This window comes from Symsagittifera roscoffensis, chromosome 3 (assembly GCF_963678635.1).
Source record: "Symsagittifera roscoffensis chromosome 3, txSymRosc1.1, whole genome shotgun sequence".
In the NCBI taxonomy this organism is placed as follows: domain Eukaryota; kingdom Metazoa; phylum Xenacoelomorpha; order Acoela; family Convolutidae; genus Symsagittifera; species Symsagittifera roscoffensis.
Window position 1 is genome coordinate 76841609 of NC_087064.1, and position 27042 is coordinate 76868650.

The following is a 27042-nucleotide window of genomic DNA, read 5'->3' on the forward strand; positions in this document are numbered from 1 at the left end:
ACTTCTTGATGATCTTCAGTTTAGAGAATCTTCTGCTTTCAGATTCAATTTTCAGGTTATAATTATCTTCTCAAAGGATGTAATTTTAGGTTGAGACATTTTTTGAATAGATAATTAATCTACAGTTTAGAAGTTTTTACGACCCATCCAGACTGAAACACATAATCTCAAGCGGCTATTTTTGCCCTCGAAATTACGCAAAATAAATTGACTAAGTTGATATAACATTACCTGAAACTGTTTGATTATTCAAAAAAAGGAAAAAAAATGAAAAAAAAAACTCGAAATCAGACATGGTAAAGTTACAAATTTGTGAAGTTTCAGTTATAGTTAAAACTGTTTAAATTAAAACAAAACCCATACTTTGAAAAATATCCAATTAAAACCCTACCAGATAAAAAATAGCATTTAAAAAAACGGAAAATGAACCCACAGAAACTAGGACAAAAACCACGAACCCGAAAAAAATTTGAGGCGTTTTTTTCTGAAAAGATAATTACAATTTTTTTCGGGTTTGTGGTTTTCGTCCTGGTTTCTGTCGGCTTTTTTTCCGTTTTCTTAAACGCCATTTTTTATCTGGTAGAATTTTAATTGGTTTACTTTTTAAAGCATGGGTTTTGTTTTGAATTAAATTTTTTTATTATAACTGAAACTTCACGAATTTGTAACTTTACCATGTCTAATAGTTTTTTTTTTCGTTCATTTTTTTTAATAATCAAACAGTTTCAGGCAATGGTATATCAACTAGCGGAATTTATTTTGTGTAATTTCGAGAGCAAAAAACATCCGTTTGGGATTCTGAATTTTAGTTTGGATGGGTCGTAAAAACTTCTAAATTTTAAACTTTAATTATCTTTTCAAAAAAATGTCTCTCTAAGTTATAATTATCTTTTCAAAAAAAATGTCTCAACGTAAAATTACAACCTTTGAAAAGATAATTATAATCTGAAATTACAATCTGAAAGCAGAAGATTCTCTAGAAGTGAAGATCCCCAAGAAGTGTGGACAAAGTTGTTTACTGGAAAAAAAGTCTAGTACCCGATTGCAATGAACTTGGGCTCAATTGCGGTTATAATAAAAAAGAAGTAGGGTATCAGTATCTCTGCGTTCCACAATCTCCATTTAACCGATTGCAGGGAAATACTGGTGTCAACTATGCTATTAACCCATATTGTGTTATGGGGCTCGACTGCGGTAATTTTTGACTTGTGTGAAAAACATCTTTCGTCAATTTGTACAATAACTCTCGCTCCTCCTAGCTGAATTAGATTTTTCCAGCCATTTCGCACAATTATCTTGAAGACATGGGAACGCATTCGTAATCGTCTTGTCGATTAGTCCGGTTTTTTGTTGCACTTGCTTGCTGGATGTCTGGATGAACCAGAGATGAAGAATATGTAGTCACTTAGGTAAAAATAATTTTTCGAAATTTTTTTTTAAAGAAAGGCACCTATCTGCAGACATATCTAGGTACTGCTAAAAGCGTCTTGTGGGTTTGAGTGATGCATCATGCTAAGGCCCTTCAGTCGTAATTAGAGCTGCAATAAAAACCTTACAGAATAACGGGAAAACCTACCTGAATCGTTTTGGTTTTTCAGACTAATTATGAGTGACGTTTTGGAAGCAGTAAAATTTCTGATTTTTCTTGAAGATATTAATTATTAGTTTAATGGGTGGATAAGCTATTATTATTCAGGAACCTTAGGCTTGATCAGCCCTCCTGATCGCACAAAAAAACGGAAGCAGTTTCAAAAAATCTGACAATTAACTGCTTCGCCATAACTTATGCGTGCGATGTACACTTACCTTTAAGTGATGTATACATTTTATGGTATCTCTAATTTGGGAATAGATTTTTTGTGTTTAAGCTGCTTTCTAGAAGTGTAACCTTTCTTTTTGCTGCTCGTTTATGTGTACAAATCCAAACTGAGCAGTCGGCGTTTATTGTCAAATGACAGGTTACTACTATATCACAATCACATCAATCAAAATGATAAGTGCACTACGCTCTTTTCAGATTAGATGTCAAGCCCACTCCTAGATTGGGTCTTGAAAGGAAGTCTCAAAATAGAGGCTTTCTAGTGCAATGTTGTTTCTCTCGTGAATCCCAAGTCCCATCCATGGTTAACAAATTCTGCTTAATTGAGCTAATCTACTTAATAGCGAGATCAGTTTCGAGTTCCTTTGGATGAAAGAGATATCATTGTTTGTTTGTGTTTACGACTAGCTTTGTAAACTTCGATGAGTTTGACATTTGTGAATTATTTTACTTGACTTTGAAACCAAGGATACTCGATAGACATCTGAATTCGGTCACCAGGTGAGAGCAATTATGGACGAGACATACAGAAGTACGACGGAGACGATAAAAACGAAAAAATCACGTCGAGGTCAGTTATTGTTACTACTTATACAGAGACATGGGGCAAATCTAGGGTTTATCTCGAGTGAGTGGAGTTTCAAAAAAATGTAATGTTTATATTTATATGTTTGGGTCGACCAAATTTTATTTTCTAATGCAGCCCACAATGCAAGTTTTGAGCATACTAGAAAGAATTTGACAAGAAGTATTTTCAGCACGCGCTCCCCTGGAATATATTATATATTGGCACCCCATGCGCTCTAAGAAAAGTTAAAGGGTTGGTCGGCCAAAAAAGAATGAAAAAAGTACCAAAAGAGGACCTTCGGGGGGAGGTGGTGACCGTACCAAATTCAGGCGGGAGGAGGTCTGTCGCAGCCCTGCCCTGCCCTCTCAGTTAGCTCCTGTTTACAACTTCTATTTTAACATAAATTTTTTTTCTAGCTATCTAAGTTGCACATTTTCTGTTGCAATGTTAAAAAATAAGATAACAGCAAGCAAGCCAGCCTGTTTATTTCAGAGATATTTCTGGGAATCAAATGGCAGCTTTACTACACTCACGCATTGCAAGCATGGGTAAGTTAAAAAGAGAAAAAATTTATAAATCAGTTTTAACAATTGCATTGAAGCAAGTATTAATTACATTTAAAAAAAGATAACACAGGCTATCAATCATTTAAAACGCAGGCGCAGCTGTAGTAGCCTTTCCCTGAGGGGAGGGTGAGTTTTCAAAAACCATTACTTTTTCTAGGCCGACCAATTTGAAATTCAGAAAGCAAGAATTTATTAATCCAACAATGCTAACAAAATATGCAATTGAGTTACAAAATCAACTTGTAGTATATACTGTTGCAAAAACTGAAAGGTCCTTATATCAAGGGCACTCAATCTGCTCACTGGACTTCTATCCTACATTTATTTCATTTTCCAATCATTTTTCGATGATTTTCAACCCTTCTTCGCTATTTCTACTCTGTATATCATGAAGTTCACTCATTTATCATTCATATGCAATTTTTATTTGGCTGAAAAGGGGCTTTCCTGGGGTGTTGCTTGTCAGATTTCTCTTCAGTTGAGAGTAAAGTAACCTACCCTACTGTGTTGCACGTGTTAGGGTGACAGGTGGTGGGGTTTCTCTCTCGGTCTGTTCTTGGTGATCCTCTCGCCGGACGAGGGATCCCTCCGGGTCACTGCTCTCAACTCCATCTCCATATCCATCTCTCTTATCCTTCTGCTACATGTCATCGGCTACTGGATAGACCTCTCCAGGAGATTACACGGTCAGTTTTGTTGTCATCAGAGTGGCACCATTAAAGTAGTTGTGTGCAATATGTGGAGCAATATGTGGAAGCACCAGCTTCAAATGTTGAATCTGACGGCACAAAAATGTGCATGAACATCAATAGAGCGCTGTTTTTTGTATGTGTAACTTTTGTTTACGTTGTCCATTGGTGAAGAAGCTTGAAGTTTGGTAATAAACTAATTCCAGACTTAAGTGATTTTCATGCATAACCTTGTAGAACTACTGTTTACTCCATAAAATTGAAATTCATGTGCGTTTCATAGCGGTAGATATTCATGGTAAATGAAACGGAATAAGAAAGTAGCAGTTTTGATTAGTCTGTGTGGTTGTTTAGTGATCCGAGTGACAGTTCTGGTGCAGAATTTGTGCGCAGTAGTGAGCAACATCCTCATCTACATCCTACTGGATAGCTACTTGGACACTGGACACATAGGAGACTGGTCAGTCACTCTCTACTTGGCTGGAATCATATTCATGTCTGTGGTTGGTAGATTGTCTAGTGCTGCCAACTCCATTGCAATTGAGAAGGACTGGGTGGTGGTCATTGCAAATGCAGGACACTTCGCCCTCACAGGTCAGTCTGGATCGATTACGTACATTCAACCCAACAACAATGAAATATTATTGAAACATCGAAATCATGACACAGTTTGTTTGCGTAGTCGACGAATATTAATTGATTGCTTAAAGGAATGCCATGGCTGAATAGAAAGTCGCTTTTTTGTTTCAAAATTGTGAAGTAGCTTTAAGATGTCGTTTTTGCCATGGAGGAATCGCTGGTGATTACAAGATTTTTTAGATTTAGATACAAAAGTGCATTAAAGGCAAGAGTACCAAAGCCGGAAATTGAAATTTTATTTAACGTTCGAAATGTAGCTCTCAAAAATTCTCACGTGCGATGAAACACTTAACTTATTAAAAATCACAGACAATCGCGAAAATGAATCACTTAAATCAAAAAAATTAATTGGTAAAAGAAGCAAGCTCTTAATGTTTCCTTAAAAGAAACAGGAAGCTCTAAATGTTTCCGTAAAAGAAACAAGAATCCCTTAATGTTCCTTTTACCCTATAGATGCTCTCCAATACTTTGTGTGAATTCTTTTTTGTATTGGCTTGCCCGATTTTCATTGGTAACAATTTTGTGCGCGGGATTGTAATTCGTGTTAAGATTTGAACAGCATCATATGAGATCCCCATTAGCAAGCGTTATCAAACTGGAATATAGACTTTTTTCGGGCCAACAATATGTGTAACAGAATGACTTGTATATTGATCCAGAATGAATTCAAACTTCTATGCGTTCCTCGGCCAACTTAGCCTGGAGATATGCCTAGGACGGCAAGTGTCCTGGGTTCGAATCTGACCACGATCTGTTTTTTTTTTTCAAACGGCAAATATTCTGTTTCACATAAAAATGGCGGCCAATTATTTTTCTGTTTATCCGTTGTCGACATAATTGTCGCATCTTGAAATCATTTTTTTGTTGCGCGCATTTTCGTTGCTTCTAGTTTTTGATTTGCTGCTACATTTTTTAATTTAACTTGCCTTGACTTCGTATTTCCTGCATTTTTTTGTTTCGCTTAAAAAATCTTCGGCCCAAATTGTTTTGGACTATTTACGTTGCCTGGAAAAAAAGAAAGTTCGTACTAATACGCATTGCTTAGCATATGTAAATTGTCCGAACTTTCTTTTTTTCCAACCTAAGTCGCAAATAAAAGTGCTAATTTTTGTGGCACTAATGAATCGGTAGGCTGCGGTGGCAGTATAATATCTTATGTGCTTTGACATTTGATCAGTAAAAAGTTAACTCAGCTGATGCATTTTTATTTCATCAAATGAACCGAAAAAAGTTCGTTTGAAAAAGCAGTACACTGATAAAAAGCTCGACTTCAGAAATTTTCCAATTCAATGAATTTCGCATTTTTTGGAATGCATAGTTTATTCATAATTTGGCTTCATTCCCTCCCACTTATTACATGCACTATTGTGTCTTTTTGTATTTGTTGTAATTTGCTGCATCGAATTGGCAATTATTAGCAAATGTAACTGCGTTATTGGTTGCTAGTTTTTAGGGATTTTAAGCATCATGGCTGGTTAGTGTGTGAGACTCGAATTTTGTTGGTCGTAGATTCGAATCCGACACGTAGCCGAACTGTTGCTAATATGAAATTATTATTTGTTTTTTCTTATTTCACTTGAAAGAGCTGCTTTTTTGGTCGTGTTCTCGCAAGTGTTTGCGAAGCGCAGCTTCGCCTCTCTCTCTATATCGACATAATGGCCTAATTTTTGGTCGTTTCAAGAAAAACACAACTTGAACACTCCCCTCCGCACTTTTGATGTTGGTTGTATGTTTACAAGTCGGTTTGTTGATTTTTTTTTTATTATGGAAAATGTTTTCCAAATTCGTCAAACTTCTACTGATTTTCAAAAAAGGCTTAGATTTTTTTAAAATGCTTTTCAATTGAAAGACCGCTCACTCCCCTGTGTGCCGGTATACTCACCGGGAGTCCTTTTTATTTGACCCCTCTGTCTACAGCCTTCGAAACAGTCTCTGGGGGATATTTGACTCATATTTTTGTTTTCGTTTTCTCGAAAAATGCCCCTAGCATTTCTGAGTTTTTGGTTTTAATGAATAGAATTGTTTCGCAATGCTCGCCGAAGGAGTAGCAACGCACAACTTTTATTTACACAAATTAATGGCTGCAGAATAGTCAACTTTTTGATTTTTGACCATTTTTTGAATATTCTTAGATTTTTGAATATTCTCGAAAACTACCGTAACAAATTTAAGATTTTGGGTTCAATCGAAATTGCAGGTTGAGTGAATCCCTTCTGTATAAGCGGCTACGCCCTATTTTTTAACATAAAAAGCTTAAATTCTCGGAAATGCCAATTTTTTAAATTAGTTGACCGTTTTTTGGACTTCTCGCTAACTATCCTGCCAAATCTGATATCATAGGTTTAATCGAAACAACCGGTTGTTTATAGCTTTTCGTTATAAATGGCTAGGCCCAGTTTGCTTCAAAAAAGTTATGGTCTTCAACCGAATCGAAGTTTTGAAGCTTTGCAAGTTTTTTATAAACTTTTTGCTCTCTGCTGGAAAATATATGGATTTTTGAAATACTGCTGACCCTTTTTTAGAAACTTTACGTAATCAAATCTGAGATGAAAAGTTTAACTTAAAGAACTGGTTGTGATAATGGTTTCTGCAGAAGCGGTGGCTCCATAATTGCCTGTAACAAAATTGTTATTTCCTTGAGCAAATTGATTTTCTTAATTTTTTTTTACTCCTCACTTATTTTAGTAGAGAAACAACTAAGGTTTTGAGCCAAAGCCCAATTTTTTAACATCACATTTTTCGTGCCGCATCAATGTAGCAAATTCAATCAATATCAAAAACATACCTCCAGCTTGAGCTGGGTCCCTAGTTGTTTTTTTAATCTAGACATACGAAAATTTTGTTTTAAATAGTTTTTTTCAACATTCAGAAAATTTTTTTCGACTTATGTTTTTATGTTTGTGTTGTATAGGAAGTGATGCGAAGCTCGGCTTCGCCTGCGCCTGTGTGTTATGAAGTTTGTCTAAATAAAAATTCAACCCAAGCATATATTTTCCTGACTTTCTTCATAAATCGGAACAATTACCTAATTCTCGAAAATCATATATGTGCAAGCTGAACTTCGAGACAGGTAAAGCACAATTTTGCAAACTGGAAATAATTTTTTTCTGATTACAAAATTTTGAAACAAAAAACGTTTCTTTTCTTTATCTTTCATACTTTTCCTATCCGTTAACTAAGCGAGAAACGGCTTAGTAGCATAGTTTTTCTTCGCACCGCTCTCAATAGTTTTGGGAAATTTTTCGCTTAGTTTTAGGTACCGCAAAGAACCTCGTTGGAGGTTCAGTATTGTATTATATCAAAGGCCTATTGGTCGTGATTGTGATACCACAAAAAGTCGGACAAGTTCTTTCAGAGTCTATTATGCCTATTAAAGTGGCGAATGTCTCCGTTTTTCAGAATAATTTTTAGCGGAATTTTGTAGGGTGCTCACTCCAAAATCCGATGTTTTTCCTAATTATCTTTTTAAATCTAATTGATGCTTAATTTTAATCCATTACATCTGCCCAAAAACGACAGATACTTCTAAAAGAATTCAAAACAAGAAATTAAAGAAACCTGGCTAACCGGCACTATGAAACCTTCAAAACAACCGGCCAACCTTCAAAACAACCTTGTTATTCATAAATCATTGTTCATCTTGATATTTTTGTCAGTTAAATTTTGCGAAGTATTTGAAACTCAATTTTGTCATATTTATCGTAGTAATTAATTTTTGTATTGCAAGTGGCCTGAAGCTTAGTTTCGTCTCTGTGTGCAAATCTTTGTTTTTCTATGTAAGTTTTCACAAGGCATTTTTTCATGAATCATGAGATTGAATGAAAAGCATGTGATTTAACGTTCTGAAGAAACTGAAAAAGGTTACAGTGAGAGGTTCAATACTCCTGCACTGTTTGGGAAGCAGTTAAAAAACTCTTCTGTCAATTTTTTCTCATTTTGTCAAGACTTTTAAAATTTTGGATAGCTTAAAAAAATTTTGATTCTTCAGCTGAGCTAGAGAATGTAAGGCCTAAAGTTTCAAGTTGTACGAATTCTATATTGTGATTCTATACGGTTCATTATTATTTCTTGCTCATGTTTAGACGTGAATGCAACGATGAGGCGTATAGACATGGTGACGAACATAGTGGCGCCCATATTTGTGGGTTTTCTGATGGAGGGAGCGGGCAGGAAGTTCACCGCCCTCTTCATCGCAGTCTGGAATGTGGTCTCCGCCCTGTTGGAGTACAGCATACTTGTACATGTCTACACTCTCGAACCAGCTCTCAGTGTTAAAGCCAATTCTGCTGGTCAGTTCATTCAACCTTTTTATGGATCAAATAACAGAAAACCGACGATTTTTTATCCTCTTTTTTTTTCTTTTGAATGTTCTTCACGTAGCAATATCATTGTATTCAAAGGTGGCATCATAATCCAAATGTTTTATTTTTGTTGAGTCTATGTTTCTTCTTGAAGTCTATTTGTGTGTTTTGTTTCTCAGCTTCTGTTTTTGTTTTGTTTTTAGAATTTTGCCATTTATTTATGTTACTCGAGTTGTTAAAATTTTTCAATTAAACTGTATGAGAAAATATTTTGGGATTGTTTGATGATTGAAAAAATGGATCATTTATTTTGATTTCAGGCTCAAATGAGAACGTGCAGAAGCTGCAGCAGGAGCCAGAGAATGCCGAGATGACGTCATTGACTAAGTAAGCACTTCACTTCCATCAACTAATTCTTTTTTCTATCAACTAATTCCTTTTCTTTTTTCTTAAAGTCACGTTACTTGTTCATATTTTGGAAAGTCCCTTCGCGTCATTTTGTTCACTTATGATTTTGAGACCTGTTTTTTTTTGGAATTACGATCATGGTGGGCCTGGAACCAATAACTTATGATTGAGAGTCATAGTTGCCGTCGCTCATCTATGACTTTTCAATATCTGTTGGCATGTTTTTTTGGAATTATTTCAATTTGACTGGAAAAATCCCATTTCACACTTCAAAAAGGTTGTTTTTAGGGGCTCTAATAAACCTTGCGCAGTGTCTTAATTGCTGTATAGGCGTTTAGTATCTTGGTCTCATTTTTTCCTGATTAGTAATTGAAATTTATGAGGGATGGTTGAAAATAAGGCTGTAATGTTTTTGCTTTATTGCACGAACAGGAATTTTTCACGGAAAATGAAAAATTTTGATATTTCAAACAATTTTTTTTGAAGTTATGTACAGAAAAAGATGGGTCAAAAATTCATGAACATAAATAAACGCAAGAATTCAAGTCAGGAATTATATGGTATAGGTTATCTTACAAGAAAATGGTAGAATGAAAAGTAATTAAATTATTGTCATATTTTAACCAAGGGTTTGAACAATATAATGCTATCCAAAGAATGTGCAATAACAATATCTGCCTCATAAAAAAATTTGAAATGACCAAGTCCGTAAAAATTACTAGTTTGAATAAAAAAAGTATTTTCACACCGTGGACCACAGTTTTTATAATTTTTTGCAAAAATTAATTAAAAACAGCTAATAATAGAAGGTGGAAAAGCGTATCCTGGCTAGAACTTCTTGAAGAACATTTTTTGAAAGGTGAACTTCAGATCCGTAAAAACTTGAAGTATTTGAATTTTTCAAATAAAAATAGTGAATGTAATTGAGTGAAATTTTGGAATTGAGTTTGCTTTAAACTGGATTTGGTATTTGCTACAGCAACCAGGCTGCAATAGCAGGTGCAGTGGGCGGTCACTCGAACCCGTTCGCCCAAAATACGACTACTTCTTTTGTCATTGATACTAACCCTAACAGGCCCCAACAAAGCAGAGTAGGCGCCCAAATCAGGGCTCTCCCTCTCAGCTCAGAGGGCGATCAGTTTCATGATGAGCTCTATGAGAACTCGGTTGCTCTGGGGGAGAGTCTTCTCCTTGAGAGAACGACCAGGCACGATGTGTCTAACGTCGCTATTAGGTATATGGCCAGTCTCTTCTGACTCTTGACCTCTGTTCACCTTTTCTGTTCAATCTTTGATGCCTCGCATGAGCTAATGATGTGGATTTAGTTTTGTTAGAAGTAACGTTATGAATGAGTAGATAGGCCTTGAGGCAGTCTGCTACTTGTTGCGACCCTTAGGAACCATCTTTTTCTTTTTCACGCGAACTCAGATACCACGAAGAAATGTCTTATAGGATTGCTCGTGGAGTATTGTATTTTCTAACAGCTTCTTCAGTCTTGGCTCGGATTCGAATAGTTCTGTCTGTGCTTTTGTCTGCGGTCTGATTATTTTGTTTTCGATATTTTAATGCTTTTTAAGCATATTATTGAAGCTTATTTCAATAACAGAAGCTTCATAACAGACAAGCTTAACCAGCTAAGAAACTCTCACAAAATTTGCCAAAAATAAGATTTTTTATTGTTATTGTTTGCAATGGTTATGTGTTCGGAACATTCTTTGCTTCTTCATCGGCTTATAAATTAAATTATATTCAGCTAATGCATGTAAAGCAGATACGCATGAGACAAAATATATGCGTGCTTGAACCATTGGATGGTCGATCGGTAATTGCTTCTGTCTCAAACCATGCATGTAAACCCCCCCCCCCCCCCCCCCCCCTAATGATAATAAGCAGGGGCGGATGTGTTTGCATGGTTCTTGGATCGACAAAATTAACAGTTTTTAGAGCCGGTGTGTCACCAAATGATATTAAATACTAACCCTCTCGCATAGATCTGACCCTGATTCTATCCGGGTAGTAAATTCGAGCAAAGTTCGCTCAGTAAATTGCGCGGGTTCATATTAGAAATAGTTGATAGAACACCCTTTTATCTTTATCCATTGCCTTAGTTAGACTGAAGTTTGCTCGAAAGTTAATGGCTGTTTCCGTTGTAATATATCTTATCGCTCTGTTACTCTTGTTGAAAAAACTAAAGTATTTGTTCATGATGTATTTTAGAGAACGGGAGAACATCGACAATGGACCGTCCCATCCTTTGAACAAGGGATCTTCATTTGGAAAAACCACATGCAGCAAATTCCTCTTCTTTTTTCTGACCTTTAGAGACGGATTCAAAATATACAACTCATACACAGTCAAATATGCGGGATTCGGTGAGCAAACTAATTTATGAAAATTGAAGCGAAAATGATTGCTCAGAAAACGCTAATAAGTGCAACCAGGCAGGATTTCAACTGCCAGAAATGTATTGATCATACACCCCGCGAATGATAACTTTTTCACCTTGTATCTGAACCTAATTTTTCCTCACTTGATGTCCAAAATGAAACAATTCAGAATCAGATCACTTTGGAGTGTTCTAGTCGAGTAAGCATTTTGTTTGTGTTTAGCTCTGGCGCTTCTGTTTCTCACTGTCCTCAACTTCAACGCGGTCACAAATGGCTACATGCTTCTGCAGGGACTCTCAGAGGGATATCTCTCACTCACCATGGCTGCAAGTGAGTATAATTTTGAACATGTCATACCACGTATGTTTACACAAGCGAAGTGTAGTGTAGTGTGATACTTCAAGGAAACTTCTGGGGTCTTATGCGTTAAACGGCCCAAAATTAGGAAAATAGTCAGAAATTTTATTTCAAATTGAAAACACATAATCAACATACAATTACTTCAGTTATTACATATTATACGAGCCAATCAGGATTAATCTCAGTATCAATCGAAGTGGCTGACCTAGTTGCTCGAATTTGATTGGCTAATATTAGCCAATCAGGATCAGTTTCAGTTTTAGTTTTCATTTTGCTTCAATTTTGATTTTTGGGCCGTTTAACGCATAAGACCCAACTTCTGTTCCAAACTAGTAGCAAATGTAAGTGCTACTTTCGTTTGGTGGCCTTCTTACAGCCGGCTGCTTTGGCGGTTTAATAGCATGTGCTTTGAGTTTCAGTTGATATGTTTGCGCAGTTCATGCATTTTTAATTCTTCAAATGAACAGGCAAAAGCTATTTGTTTCATACAACAGTAATAAATGAAAACTCAATTTCAAAAATTTCCAAACTCAATGTTTCGCAAAGTTTTTGAAATGCCTAATTTATACATAAATTGCATGTATCTTTTGTTAATTACATTCCAAATTATTACATGCAAAATTTGTGTTTTGTAAAGCTCCCTTTTGCCGCTTTCCCGCTTGTCTTTGGTTGTATATGCATCAGCGACACTGGAAAGCTTGGATGCCCGAGGGCTTGTTCGATTCCCGTAGAGGTCAATATATTTTTTTCATAACTCACTTAAGTTTTCATTTTCTTTTACTTTTTTATATCTACTGCTTGGCGTTTTTAGCTTGGGTTTGCCGCTTCCCCCTGTGTAATGAAATCAACTTTATTAGTTTCGGCAAATTTGGTCTAGAGGTAACGACTGGGCTTTGGACGTTTAAAAAAATACATCGTTGTCTGCTTATGTTTTATCGGCTGAGGTGCCATATCACGAACTTCATTTGATATAATTCATGTTCAATGTAATTGAAGCGGGTTTGACTCATTTCTGTAATTTGTATATTTACCAACTCTTGCTTTGTATAATTTCGTCTTTTTTCCGCTTAAACGCTTTTTTCGACTGACTGGTTTACGCTTAGTGACCCAATTTTGCTTTTTTAAAAGGAAATAGATTTTTACTTTTTTCTGTTTTTTTTCGGGGGGGGGGGGGGGAATGTAAAAAGTTAGGTTTTCAGAAATTAATAGCTTAAACTTTTTCTTGACAATAATTGTGTTTGATTTTTGCTAAACGGGTATTTATTAATTGCAGTCGATTTAGTTGTTGGTGCTCGCTTAATTCTACTGACTTTTTGTTTAGGCCGGCGGCTCTGTTGTTGGACGTCTTTTTCTCTAATTTTGTGGATGTGGTTATTTTGAGTGTTCTCAATTTTTTCGACCTAAATGCTCGCATCTCAAATTTTTATCTGCTTTAATGATTGTTTGGTATTGCAAATGGTGCTTAGCTCCGATTCAACCCTGTATGAAACTTTAAATTGCAATATATGATACACAGTAGGCCAAAAGTCAGTTGGTTACAACTATGCGAGGAAAAACATTTTTATTTAGTTGTTGCATATATAATCTGGCGACTAAATTGCAGTTGGTATTGAAGTGAGCTTTAAAAGGGCCAAAAAAGAAGGAACTCTGCATTCGGGTGATTTTTTTATCACGGAAAATCTGGCATCACTACACAAGCGAACTTAGTGTAATATTTTGACTATACTTCTTTCCAACTTACTCGCAAATGCTCATTTGATTATTTGCTATAATCTTGATCGATAGCTTTGAAAATTCCATAGCATTTGTTGTCTGCTCATTTGGTGACTAGTTTGAGTGTATTTTCCAGTAGCGCAGATGTTTAGTTGTGAAGATCGAAGGTTCGAATCCGACACATTGCAAAGAGTTTTCTAATTCAAGTTTTTTTCTATTTAGAGCTGCCTTTTGTCGTTTTCTCAGCTGTGTGTGCACTAGCGAGCATAGTGTGTACTATGACTACTTCCTTACAATTTAACTCGTAAACTGAAGGTCATATGGTGGCATTTTTGCTATAATCACGATCTGTAGCATTGAAACTTTTGTAGCATCTGTTTTCTCCTTTATTTGTCGCTAGAGTTTACCAAATGTTAAGCGTCCTCGACTGAGAGGGAAGGACGTGAGATTCCAAATCTCGAGGTCGCAGGTTCGAAGCCGACTTAAAGCAAAGTTTTTTTCTAATTGGTGGCTCATTTGTACCTTATCTATTTTCATCTTCTTAAGATGCTGTTTTGTCGTTTTCTCGCTATTGTTTAACAAACGAAACAATGGTTCACCAGAGAAAAATTCTGAAAAATTTGTCGACAAACAGTGAAGGAGGTAAATTCAGACTTTCTTTAGTTTAACTACCAAGAACTCTATTTATTCTACTTGTTTTAAGAACTTTTATTTCCTCTCTTCTTGCACCACAAAGATGAAAAAATATATATTTTTAAACAACGATTTATTGTAACTAAAACTTATCTTTTGAACTTTTGTAACATGTTACTGAGTAGCATCAAAAATGAAGAATAAATTCAACCTTAAAATGAGAATAATCAAAAGTTAATTGGGAAACGTTTCGTGAATAACGTGCATGTCAAGATAGCTTATTACCATGACTGAAAATCAATCTGTATAGACAATGAAAAAGTTACCGGAAAAGGTTACTTGTTGTATGTACTTATGGGTCAGAAGGCAAGTTGGAGTCATAGTTCAAAGGGCGAATGTTGATTGTTGTAAAAAATTTGGGCAATCTGTTTTTCGGGGATGAAAATTAGCCGTCTCGTTGAAATCTATGGAAAAAGATAGTCTAATTATCGGCGTAAAGGGTTAAAGAAAATGAATTTTTGAAGCTGAATAAAACAATGAGTGTCTCTTTGAAGAATGTCTTGATTAGTGTCCGACCCTATATATTTCAATGTCTAATCGTTTATGGTCGTTTGTTGATTATCTGGAGTTTGCAGAAAATGACAGTTTGTAGCGTCTATCTTTCTTAGGCTCATGTATGGGAGTGGTGGGCACAATCATCTTCCCCTTCCTCAAAAACAGACTGGGACTCATCAGGACCACCATGGTCGGCAGCATCATCCAGATCACATGTGTGTCCATCTCAGTCGCCTCCTTCTTCCTCCCCGGATCCACCTGGCACGTACTATCCAGTGGCAATAGTGGCACAGCTGCCGAACCACCAACTGAGACAGGGACCGGAATCTTTAATGGAAGTAAGAATGCTACTACTGAGGGGATTGAGGCTGGCAGTGATGATGACCACAACTACATGTCTGTGATTGTGTTTGCAATCGGAATCATATTCTCAAGGGCAGGTGAGAAGCGCAATTTACTCAAAAGTTTGCATAAGTGAAAGTCTACCTGAAAGTCTAAAACAAAAATGCCGCAAATACTCATTTCCACAAGTGAAAAACAGCAGCTGATCGTTTTGTTGGCAATGCATTCATCAAGTCTTCCGCGCATAAAGTTTTTTGAATGAGAACCGTCTTTTCAATTGTCGAAAACTAAAGTGGTTTTCATGTGTTCACATCTTTTGTTCAGTGAAACGAGAAAAAATATAGACGAGACCAGGTAGGGGCTGAAGATTTTAATGATTTTTAAATATTTTAAAAACTTTAACCTTATTTTAAGCAGCTGTAATTGCCAAGTTTTGGGCCGATTTTACGAACGATTGACAAGCGTAGCTTAAAGCTGAAAATGAACAGAATGAGCGTGAATTGAAAGCCAGGCCTTCATTAAGGCAGAAGGTTCAGCATATCACTAAAAGAAAACCAGATACCATCCTTTAGTTTGAAAAAGTTACTTTACAAACCAAACCAATCATGATGGGTTGAAGTCTTTCGCAATTGTTATTTTGTAAGATCAGTTTTATATGAAGGGCTTAGTTGAATTGAGCTCCAATAAACAGATGCACTTGTGGATGTGGCTTCGCCGAGAAATATGTCCAAAATGGCGTCGTATTTTTCATAATTGTTGCTCGAATTGTCTCTTACATTCAATTTTTAACTATTTGCTTGCAAAGTCCATGTTTTTCGATAAAAAAGTTTTTCACAAATACTATCGTCTTCTGCCATTAGGACTGTGGACGTTTGACCTTGGCGTGACACAGATGATCCAGGAGTCGGTGGACACCTCGGAGTGTGGGCGCTTCAATTCCTTCCAGAAGGCACTGCAGTCCTCCTTTGACCTAATCTATCTCACTCTAGTCATTGCACTGCCCAGAAGCGACACTTATGCATGGCTCGGATTCGTGTCCTACTCCGCCGTCATTGCAGGTCAGTCGACTCAGATTGATTTGGACTTTTTGCGATTTTTTTGTTTATTTATAGAAGTATTATCAAATCTTATACTAGATGTTTAATGATATACGGCTTAATGATTACACTTGCGAAGCAATGTGTTATAGTGCGATTTTTCTTTTTTTCCAACCTAAGTCGCAAATATTGTTGCGACTAAGTCACAATTATTGTTGCGACTTAAAGCAGCAATATTTGCTGCATCGAGTTGGCAATAAGATATTTTGTTGCTGTTTGATAAAAACAGATATTATGAAAATGTTATTGGGATCGGGTTTTTTATTTTTTGAGACGCTTTGGAAAATATTCGTTTTTCTCAAAAACTACTACAACGATTTTCAAAAGAGTGGTACTAATGGTAAATCTGCTCACTCTCCTGTGTACCTGCATACTTCCCTAGTCTCTTTATACCTTACCCCACTTTCTACAGCCTTCAAAAAAGTGTGTGGGGGGGGGGGGGATTTTAGACCCAAATTTTTTGATTTTTTCCATTTTCTCGAATACTACCTATCCAAATTTGAGATTTTGGGTTCAAGGGATAGAACAGGTCGTGGCGACGCCCAAATTTATTCACACAAAAATTTATGGCCCTCAAAATTTTCGGTTTTTTAACCGTTTTTTCAAACGTTTTGACTTTTCTCAAAAACTACGCTCCAAAATCTGAGATTTTAGTTCAAATAGAACGGACGGGTTGTGGAAAACTCCCTCAAATTATGACCCTCAGAAAAGTTTAATTTACTAATTTTTGACCGTTTTTTTGAAACTTTTTAAATTTTTCTCAAAAACTACCCTCCCAAATCTGAGGTTTTAGTTTCAATGAGTAGAATGGGTTGTGTGAAGCTCCGATACATAATTTATTACGCCTAAATTGTTTCACACAAAAAGTTATGACCCGCCGTAAAGTCAAATTTCCGATTTTTTGACCGTTTTTTCAAACTTTTCTCGAAAATTACCCTCTCAAATCTGAGATTTTGTTTTTAATAGATAGAACGGGTCGGAGAAGCTCTCCTGCATAAGCGGTTACGCCCATTTTTTTAACACAAAAAGTTATGACCCTCAGAAAAGTCGAATTTTTGAGTTATTTGAAACTTTTTTTTATTTCTCTCAAAAACTACCCTCCCGAATCTGAGATATTGGTTTCAGCGTCAAGAACGGGATGTGGGAAGCAGCTCCACTCTATTGGCGGTTAAGTCCAATTTTTTTAAACAAAAAGTTTTGACCCTTGGAAAAGTCAAATTTTCGATTTTTCCGTTTTTTGAACCTTTCTGACTTCTCTCGAAAACTACCCACCCAAATCTAATGAGGAACGTTTTAAGCATCCCTTAACCTAACAAGCTCTTGTAATCACTTCAGTTTTTAAGAAAACTGAAGTAATTAGCTGGCCTCCTGTTGCACCTTTGATATTTAGTTGCACCTTTACAGCTTATTGATAGCATTCGAATAGTTATAAGTTTACAGTTGATACATTTTTAATTCAAGTGAACCGAAGAAAGATATTTGTTTCATACAGCAACAATAATAAAATTTCGATTTGAGAAATTTTCTAAGTCAATATATCCCGCAATTTTTTCTAACTCAATATATCTCTCAATATACATAATATGGCTTTATGTTTTGCAATTTTTTACATGTAAAATTGTATCTTTTTGTATTTGATGCTACTTTTGCTGCATCGAATTGGCAATTTATTAGCATAAGTAGCTGCATTATTGGTGGCTAGTTTTGGGGAGTTTAAGCATCCGTGGCTGAATTGTTAGTGCGTGAGACTCAAATTTGCTAGGTGGCAGATTTTTGCTAATTCGAGTTTTTGCAAATTCGAGGCTTATTTCTACTTTTTCTCATGTCACTTGATAGAGCTGCTTTTTGGCCGTGTTCTCGCAAGTGTTTGCGAAGCACAGCTTCGCCTCCGTGTCCACTATTGCGATTTTCTTGTTTTTGCGATTTTCTTGTTTACTTATAGAAGTATTATCAAATCTTACACTAGATGCTTAATGATATACGGCTTAATGATCCACTATTGCTGTTTTTTGGTCTATTTTTGAATTGCGATGTAATGGGGGCATTGGGGGAAAGAGGTCAACTTCTTCAAGTGTACGAAATGAAGTCACCTCCTTAAGTCAATTTCTTGTTTGTTTGTTTTAAAGGAAATTTTTTCACGCTCAATATTGATTGTTCGCGATTTGACTTTCGGTATGTTTTCAAGTTCAGTTCAATCTAATTTGCTTATCGGGAGGCATCTTGCGCTCTCTGATTACGAATATAGAATAACAGATAATGATATAATCGCTATGAGTAGTTATCTTCCAATATGGCCAGCGTGGTGTCGTAATGCGATCTCTTTTTTTTTTCAAGCCAAGTCGCAAATAAAAGAGATCATTTATTTGATGGTCCTATCATTTTTTCTGTTTTAATTATGCTGCATTAAGCTTATATCTTTACTTTTGTTGCACTGCACCTTATATTTTTGTATCTGTTGTATATTTAAATGCGGGCTTCACTTGTCTTGTCTTGTCTTGTAAGTCGTTTACAACCCCTGGGGGTCTCGACTGCCACTCCCCGGACACGCCGTGTTCCTGTGTCTTGCTACATTTGTTTTTGTGATGGGGATCCCGCAGTCCGGGCATGTGGTCCTGGCTAGTGTGCTCGCGCTTCTAAGAGTCATTGTGTCAAGTCTTCTCGAACAGTAGGTTCTTCTGTGTCTCGCCATGTTCGTCGTGCTGAGTTCTTTCCCACAGTCCGGGCACGTCCCTCTTGGGGCCCCTCCACATTGCTTGGCGTGGTTCGTTCTTTGTGCTTTTTGTTCGAAAGTTGTGTGACATTTTTCACATTCAAATATTAGTTCATTGCGCTTGTGGATTCGTGTTTCATGATGGTCTCGTCCCACCTTTGTTCGGCATGTCTTTACGCATGGTGGCCAACGACATTTGAACCCTTCCTCCGTGACTGTTTTACCGGCTTGGCTTCTGGTTGGTTTCTGATCCCCTTTGTGTATTTCGCACATCTTGTTCTCCCATTCATCCATGGCCTTCTTCCTTTCGTTTACAATACCCTTCCAATTTTTTCTGTCCATAGTTAGACCTTCGATGTTAGTCCAATCTAACCCTGCCTCTTTTAAAATTCTTTTCCAGTACGTTATAGTGTTGTTCTTCCCATTCTTTGGTCTTTCGCCTACTTCCGTCCAGTTGCCCAGAGTGATTTTCTTTACTGTTCTTGTGTCCGGCATCCTCGTCACGTGTCCTATCCTCTTCAGTGCCCGTGCTTCTATCTTCTGTCGAATTGATGTTATTCCTAGTTGCCTTCTGATCTCAAAACTATTCACCCCTTCCTTCTGCATCCTGTATAGCGCCAGTCCCTTCCCATTATTCCATACGTTTCTGTACGCTATATCGGCCACTCTTTGTAGTTTCGACATGTCCGTGGTTGTCCAAGGTCTCACCGAGCAGTCGAATAGCATGGTTGACTCTACTACTGCTTGGACAATTACCGCCTTGGTTTTCTTTGACAGTGTTGACTTCCATAACCATTTCTTGGCCTTTGACCAAGCATGGTAGCCTCTTTTAATCCTCGCGTTTATGTCTTCCTTTCTTCCAATTAGAGTTCCTAACATCCTTGTCCTGTCCGCTGCCTCGCTTCCAAACATTATGAATTCTTCTTTCCCATTGTGACACACTTCTTCATACTTCAGCATCGTTTTCTTATTTGTCTCTTTACCTCGACTGAGCTCTTCCATACTTCCTAACAGAGTAGAGTCGTCCGCAAACAGCGAGTCCAATATCTGGAATTCAATCCTGTTGCTGCTCCGTAGGTTCCTTTGGGACGTCGAAGGGGGGAGGCTGTTTCCCGGTCTCCAGGTCCACTTCAAGCCGCATTCTTCCTTTGACTCCTTTATCCGATCCATTTGGGCTTGCCTCATGGATGTAGCATGATAAATATTAAACAGAATGGGCGAGGTGGCGCAACCTTCGCGAAGGCCCCTTTGTGGCGTCCATGGTGTACTCAGCTCCTGTTTGCCTTTTACTCGGTATTGTGTGTTCTCATGTAAGCCTTTCAGGATTTCTAAGATGCTTGGAGGCATACCTAGCTTTCCTAGTATCCCCCATAAAAGTGGTTTGTTCGTTCTCGGGTACGCCTTTTTTATGTCCAAGAGTACAGCTCCTGGTCTTCTCGGGTTATGGTGGTTAGACCTTCCCAGAACTCTACTTGTCTCTTCGTCGATTCTGATTATAGTCTGTGTCGCGTCCGCGGTCGATCTGTTCTTTCTGAAGCCATTTTGGTTCTCGTCTAGTGCCCCAATCTCTTCCGCCCATAGTCTGATCCTGGAGGCCAGTACTCTGGCTATGATCCGGCTGGCTAAAGGAAGGAGGCAAATGCCTCTGTAGTTTTGTAGATCGTTCTTTGGGCCCTTCTTGTGAATGGGTACCACCCATCCTTCTTTGGTTTCCTCAGGCCAGGTGTTTGGATCTGTTTCAAGCAGTTGTATGACGCTCTTGAAAATTTCTCTTTTTGTTGTGTTGTCAGCGGCATTGATCCCAATTAGGCGCACTCCGTCAATCCCTGACGCGCCGTCCTTCATGAGAGCAACTTCTCGCTCCACTTCCTGCACTGTGAATTCCATTTCTATTTTCCGTGCTGCTTCTCGTGCCACAGTGTCCCTTCTTTGTTCCAGACTATCGATTAAGGATTTAATTTCTTCCTCCGGTCGGTCATATCTCGTTGCCGAGACTTGCATGAAATGCTCTTTGTATTCCTCCGGGCTGAAGAATTCGTCCTCAACACAGCTATTATTGTCTTTGATGCCAATCCTTCTCAAAGTTTTATACAGGATTCTCATATCGCCGCTAGTTTCGGCTCTTTTGGCTTCGTTGACGATCTCTAGCCACCATTCTTCTTCCCAACCTTTCTTCTGTCTTTTGAAATCCTTTCTGGCTTTCCGTCTCTCTTCCTTCGCTGCTTCGTTTCCGTCTTGTGCTCGAGCTGTTAGTTCGCATATTCTCTTTTGAGCCCTTTCTATTTCCTCTTTGTGCCTATCCAGCGCGGGGTGTAGGGTTTTTTTTTCTACTGTGCCGCACACTTCTTCTCCTACTCTCTTCATCGCCTTTGCTGTTTGTGTCCAGTCTTCGAGCTCTTCTGTAGCTAATTTATTGGCGTATTCCGTTGCCTTTGTTATCGTTCTTAGTTTTTCCCAGTCTATTTTCTTCTTGGGTTGGCTGGTCTTGTTATTGCGCTTCCTGTCAAGAGAGTTATTCAGGGTACAGCACATCGCTTTCGGTCTATGGTCGCTTAGATCCTTGCTCGTCGGTACCGTGAAAATCCTCCGTGCGCGTTTTGCCCGGTCTTGTTGTTTCATAATGAAGCCGTCTATTTCATGCCATGTTTTGTTCTTGGGATGTTTCCATGTTCCTCTCCTCTTGTGGCTGAAAAAGGAGTTGCACCAGGCTAGGCTATTCTCTTGGCACCATTCCAGTAGGTTCATACCCGCTGCATTTGTCTTGCCTAAACCGTGGATACCCGCCGTCTGGTCCGCCCCCTGGTAGCACTCTCCCCTACCACTGAGTTGAAGTCGCCCCCTATTATGACCATGTCCTTGCTCTCGATTAGGGTAGAGAGCTCCTCTCTGTACCTCATGAACTCGATACTGAGGCCTTCCCAGAGTGGTTGATATGTCGAGATAAACCGGTAGCCATCCACGTCTATCGAGATGCTTCTCTCCCGGATTATTCTCCTATAACCTTGATCTGCCCATTTCGAGGCCCACTGGTCCCTTAGGAAAATGCCACTTCTTTTTCCATGGATCAATACTCCGAACATCTCCCTGGCCTTGATCCATTTGAAGCCTTCTTCTTGTTCTTGGAGTTCGCTCATCATTACCACTTCCGCCTTGCTGTTGGCTATGGATTTAACAATCTCCGCGAATCTGTTTCTTTTCGGGAAACTAACTCGCGCCCTTTGGATATTCCAAGCCCATAGCGTGGTAGTCTCCTCCCTTCCTTTGTTTCTTGCGTCCTTCATCCACTTCTCATGTCGCTCTCTTTGCCTTCGCTGTCTCTTCTCTCTTTTGTTCCTCTTTCTCCTGATCCGTTTGCTGTCGGTTTGCTGGCGGGGGGGAGCAGGGCAGCATGTGGCCCTGAAACTTGCGTCCCACCTTCCATTCTCTCCTAGGTCGGTGCAACCCCAATGTACCCACTTCCCACATCCGTTGCATTTTACTGACCACTCGGTTCTTTTGACTCTTTTATCGCACACTGCACACTTCCACACTTTCGGACCTGGGTTTGGTTCCACATCGTTGTACAGATGTAGGGACACCAGAGATTCCGTGTGCCGTAGGGGCTTCACTTTCTCTCCTTGTTTAAGCTTCTTCAACGTCTTATTTTTGCATGTTAAACGATAGAATTTTTAAAGTTTAAACTATATCGTATATTGCTATGGTTACAAAGGTTTTCTCGATTTTCCAGCTTGAATGTAGTGTTTTTTCACTAAGTTTGAAGCTAGCAACCCAATAGTGGGATGGTGTCAGGGTTCCCTCAGGGGGCTTCAAGTCTGGCCTCTAATTATGAACTTCCGTATCGTTTTATTTTTTGAGATACGACCATTTTTGTCATTTTCTCAAAAATGTTCAGAAAACAAAAATGAAAAAAATTCACAAAATTTGCAATTCCTAACTCTCTAGTTGGTTGCTTTCAGGGTACTTTCAGGTGTTTCAAGTCTTGTCTCCAAATATGACTGCTTACCATATCTTTAGTCAGCCGCTGTCACTGTACTCTCAGAGGTTGCGAATCTTTCCTCCAAATATGACTGCTCAAGTTCTAGTACATTTCAAGATATGGCGTTTTTTGTTATTTTTTCCAACATTTTCAAAAAATCGAAGTTCACAATTCTGTAGTTGAGTACTTTCAGGAGTTGCAATGTGCCTGCTCAGATGCTTTTAGTCTCCGAGATTTGACTGTTTTTTTTTACGATTTGTTCAACAGTTTCAAAATTGAGATATAGATGGGTGCTGCCAGTGTAGTTTCGGAGGTTGCAAATCTTTCGTCCGAATGTGACTGCTGACATCATTTTTCTTTTTGAGACAGGACATTTTTTCAAGATTTTTTTGAAAGTTTTAAAAAATATATGATCTACGAAAAGTTTTACTAAATTTTCAGTTCCCATCCTCATAATAGAGTGATCTCAGCGCGCACTAAGAGGTTGCAATTCCTTCCTCCAAGTTTAATTGCTCGAATCATTTTCATTTCCAAAATGTGCTTCTTGTTCATATGATTTAAAGCTTTTCAAAAAAAATTAAAAATTTTGAGCTTCTCAGCACTAGGTGGGACCCTCAGGAATTTAAAATCCGGACTCCAAATTGGGCTGCTCTACCCATTTAACTTTCCTGTATATGACCTTTTTATGATATTCCGAAAATTTTCAAAAAAGTTATACAAAAAAGTACGTGTTAGTGGAGTGAAGTCAGGTTACTACTAGCAGTTGCAGATCTTGGCTCCATCCTAATATGATTGCTCAAATTGATTAAGATTTCGAAATCGACGTTTTTCTATGATGTTTCAAAAATTTTCGTTAAACGAAGAATTAAATTTAAAAAAAGTCTGATGTTTTTAATTTAGTGTTGCTGGATTTATCTATTGATGGTAGCAAGTAAAATACGTACAGGCTAATGAAAAGAAATAACTAAGTTGAACAAGATTCTCATTCTTGAATTCAGTGGTGTTGCCAATGAAATTGTTAAATATAGAGGTTGCTGTTGTATGCTCTCGGCCATTTAAGAGCTTTTTTGAAGATTTGAAACTCAGCAGTTTTGCAGATTTGACCATTTTAGTTTGAAAAAAGAACCTTTAATTTAATTTTTTTATCATTCAATTTTTGAAATCGAAAGTGTTAGTCTATTGTTAAGGTTGCATTCCTTTCATTGCTTTTTCATATATATATTATGTATATGCAGTTTTTACGTTCGTTAATCTGTTTGAAGCACCGGAGCTGCGTTACATGCTAGTCTGCTTTTTGGTGGCCTGTGTTTGTAGTTTATCAAGCGCCTATGTTGCAGATGCTGGTACATATTAATCTTAAACTCGAGGCCGGGAGTTGGATTCAGGCACATGTCAGACTTTGTATTACTTATACTTTTTCCTTCCTTTTTTCACTTTTTGACGATTTTAGGGTTACTTTTGCCAGTCAGGTGAACCGGTCAAGTGTTTGAGATAAGCTACTATAGGTCCGGAGGTTTGGGTTCAAATCACGTGGGGTATTGGGCTTTTAAGTTTTTAATTGATTTCAACATTTCTTGTATTTTTGCCTTTGTAATCTAAATTGAAAATCAAATGTGGAAAAAGAAAAAGAGCTTGGTTGCCAAGGCAAGTTAGCAGCGCATTTTGCGCAACAAGTGTATCTATCAAAGGTTTCGAGAGCTAATCAAGATAGCTTAAGTCACTCAGCTCTGTACCACCTGGGATTTAATATTTCTTCGCTGCACTGCTCTGGTTTTAATCCGACCGCGGCTTCAGTCTTCAAGTTGAATCTAAATTGGAATTTATTTTTGAATTAACATAATTTTTAAGAAAAATGAACGTACTGAAGACTCTTATATAGGTCTTGCTGGTTTTTTTTGTTTTTTTTTTTTCAGGAAAGTCTTAAAACTTTGATGCACTTAGGTATAATGCACTTCTTGAGTTCAATTGAAATTCATTGAATAGCACTCTCCATTCAATTCATTGAATAGCACTCTCCAAATACGAACGTTGAAATGGCGCGAAAAAACGTGAACGATTTCTGGTGTCGAAAGTGGTGATTTAATTTTTAAGATTTCCCAGCGGAATAAAACTTTGTCTATTGATCCAGTTTTCTCATAAATCGTTCTAGAAATTCAAAGAACTTAGAGGGCATCTATTTTTTTTCTTTGAAATTCGATAATTGAGATTTTTTCAACGAAGCTAGTGTTTTTTTATGTTTACTTGCGTTCACGACTCTTTTCCAATCTTCGATTGGCTATGTTTTTAAAATCAAATTGGTATTGAAAATAAATGTTGTTCTAAAATGAAGCGGTTGTTTTGTAGCTTTCTTCGTGCTGGTCTACTACCTCCGATTCCACTCGCATGCACACGACCGCATTCCTCAATCATCATCCAATCAGAATCATCCCAGTAAAAATAACCCGCGACCGCATCCGCCTACTGTGTCCAGTGTGTCGATGATGGTCAACGAGAACTACTCGCCAATCACCAAAAAAGAGGAGGACGCATGAAGTTAATGTTCTGCGGCCGAAATCATTTAAAATTCATTTAAAACAAGTTTATTATCCGGGTCTCAAACTTGCGCATATAAATGAAATCAAATGATACCAAAGCTGAAAGAGATTTTCTTTCTCTAGGATTTGGTGAAAGGTTTTCAACCCAATAGGCAATTCCGATAAAATACGATAACGGTCAGTTATATCGTAAACTTGAGTCCTGGTTATTGATTTTATCTATAAATTGTTTTATAAGTATCTAAGAATGCGTCAGTTAGTTCGTTCATACTTATTAATTGAGTTTTGAACTCCATGAAAAGTCTGCCATCATAGTTTAGAGTTGCGATTTAAATCTTCTGATAATTCTTTTTTTACGCCTGCGTTTGAAATCATTGAAGGCCGACGGGTTGCGCATTTGCAGGAAGATGACAATCTTGTCATCAATATCAATTTCTGTTTAACAACTATTTTCTGATGTTTACGCTGCTTCAGAATTTTTCATTCTTTTTGTTGTTTTGGTTTTGGAGCCTGTGGTTGGCTTTGTTCAGGCCAGTTTGAGACATTTTTGAAAGTTTTAGTTAACCACTCGATCAGCTGTTTCTTGTTTAGTGGTTTTTTCTTGTTTATTCAAGCTATTTTTGAGCTAATTTGAGGTTAAAAAAATTTGAAGCCGAAACAAATATTAAACCATTGTCACTAAATCTCAGAAATCATTCTACAACGCTAGCTAAGTTAAGTTTAGCTGAGAGAGAGTAAAAGATACAGTTTCAAATACTGCAGACTGCATCAAATACTTAATAAATCAGGTAAGGAATATTTTAAAATTTAACAAAATGTTCTCACTGCTCATCTTCAAAAGATTGTTCATAACAGCGTAGTTTTTTCTTGGAAAAAACTGCGTATTGAGAGAAAGTTTCTCGAAAATTGGGTTATAAGGGGGGAAGATATGTAGGTTTTTGAAGTGTTTGGAATTGCCGATCACATTCAATCTTGTACGGCCGTTATTAAATTTGTGAATTTTCTCCGTAGTTACATATAGGGGAGGATGCAATGTTTATTCCCTCTACCGTTTCAGAGATTGCCAGGTTCTGCTTTTATTTAGTTCGCTTAATTCAAGAATTTTTTTCGACCGAACCCCATAAAACCTATAGGGTAGCCAAAATGCACTAAAACAAATTGTGACCCAAAATTGTTTGGGGAAAACTCGGAAAATCAACGCGAAAAATCTTAGTCGTGCCAACAACTGAGGAACGCTATGCTAAGCGTTCAATTAGCATTGGATTAAACACAGCGTTAACTAGGCAGTTATTACTTTACTTATGAAATTAGCGATCCAGCAAACGATGCCACGAATTGTTTTAAGTAATAAATCTCAATTATTATTTCCCGATGATCAAAAACACAATAGTTAAATCGACCCATTGCAATCTACAATCTTCAAGCGATCCATTATGATGCAATTAAATCAGTAAAGTAAACGAGAACTCCATGAAACCCAAAAATCTTTACAGCAAATATTGTTATCATCAGACTCGAAATAAATATGCTTGCGAATAGCTAGCTTTATCAAATCACATAAGTTTTTCTTGAAGTTTGACAATTAATTAAACAACATCATTTGAGTTGTTGTCAACTCGACTCAAGCAAAACACAACCAAGGCATAAATCCGTGCATGTGACATGCTATTTCAGACCAAGGTCAGTATTTCAATTTCGGTTCAGGAGCTGTTTTAAACAAAATTTCCCAGTTTTGTTATTTAAAT

General features: G+C 37.5%; 1 protein-coding gene across 2 annotated transcripts; it reads left to right on the plus strand.

The window, feature by feature from the left end:
- The first annotated feature begins 2021 nt into the window (after window positions 1–2021).
- On the plus strand, window positions 2022–25642 carry LOC134842333 (solute carrier family 40 member 1-like). Of its 2 annotated transcripts, XM_063858618.1 has the most exons (12): window positions 2022–2390; window positions 2880–2935; window positions 3474–3639; window positions 3997–4236; window positions 8364–8570; window positions 8903–8969; window positions 9970–10224; window positions 11208–11362; window positions 11600–11707; window positions 14752–15078; window positions 15841–16038; window positions 25107–25642. In XM_063858618.1, exons 1-12 carry the CDS (start codon window positions 2333–2335, stop codon window positions 25292–25294), a joined length of 2025 nt encoding a protein of 674 aa, XP_063714688.1. In that variant the 5' UTR covers window positions 2022–2332; the 3' UTR covers window positions 25295–25642. The 2 variants fall into 2 exon arrangements, with proteins under 2 accessions (XP_063714688.1, XP_063714689.1); XM_063858619.1 differs by lacking the exon at window positions 9970–10224.
- The last annotated feature ends 1400 nt before the right edge of the window (window positions 25643–27042 follow it).

What these genes read in the sequence shown, in the direction of transcription:
- LOC134842333 (XM_063858618.1), top strand. Translation starts at nt 2,333, where the DNA reads ATGGACGAGACATACAGAAGTACGACGGAGACGATAAAAACGAAAAAA. An exon ending in AACGAAAAAATCACGTCGAG is followed by an intron (nt 2,391 to 2,879) that starts GTCAGTTATTGT and finishes TGTTTATTTCAG; the next exon opens with AGATATTTCTGGGAATCAAA. An exon ending in CCTCTCCAGGAGATTACACG is followed by an intron (nt 3,640 to 3,996) that starts GTCAGTTTTGTT and finishes GTGGTTGTTTAG; the next exon opens with TGATCCGAGTGACAGTTCTG.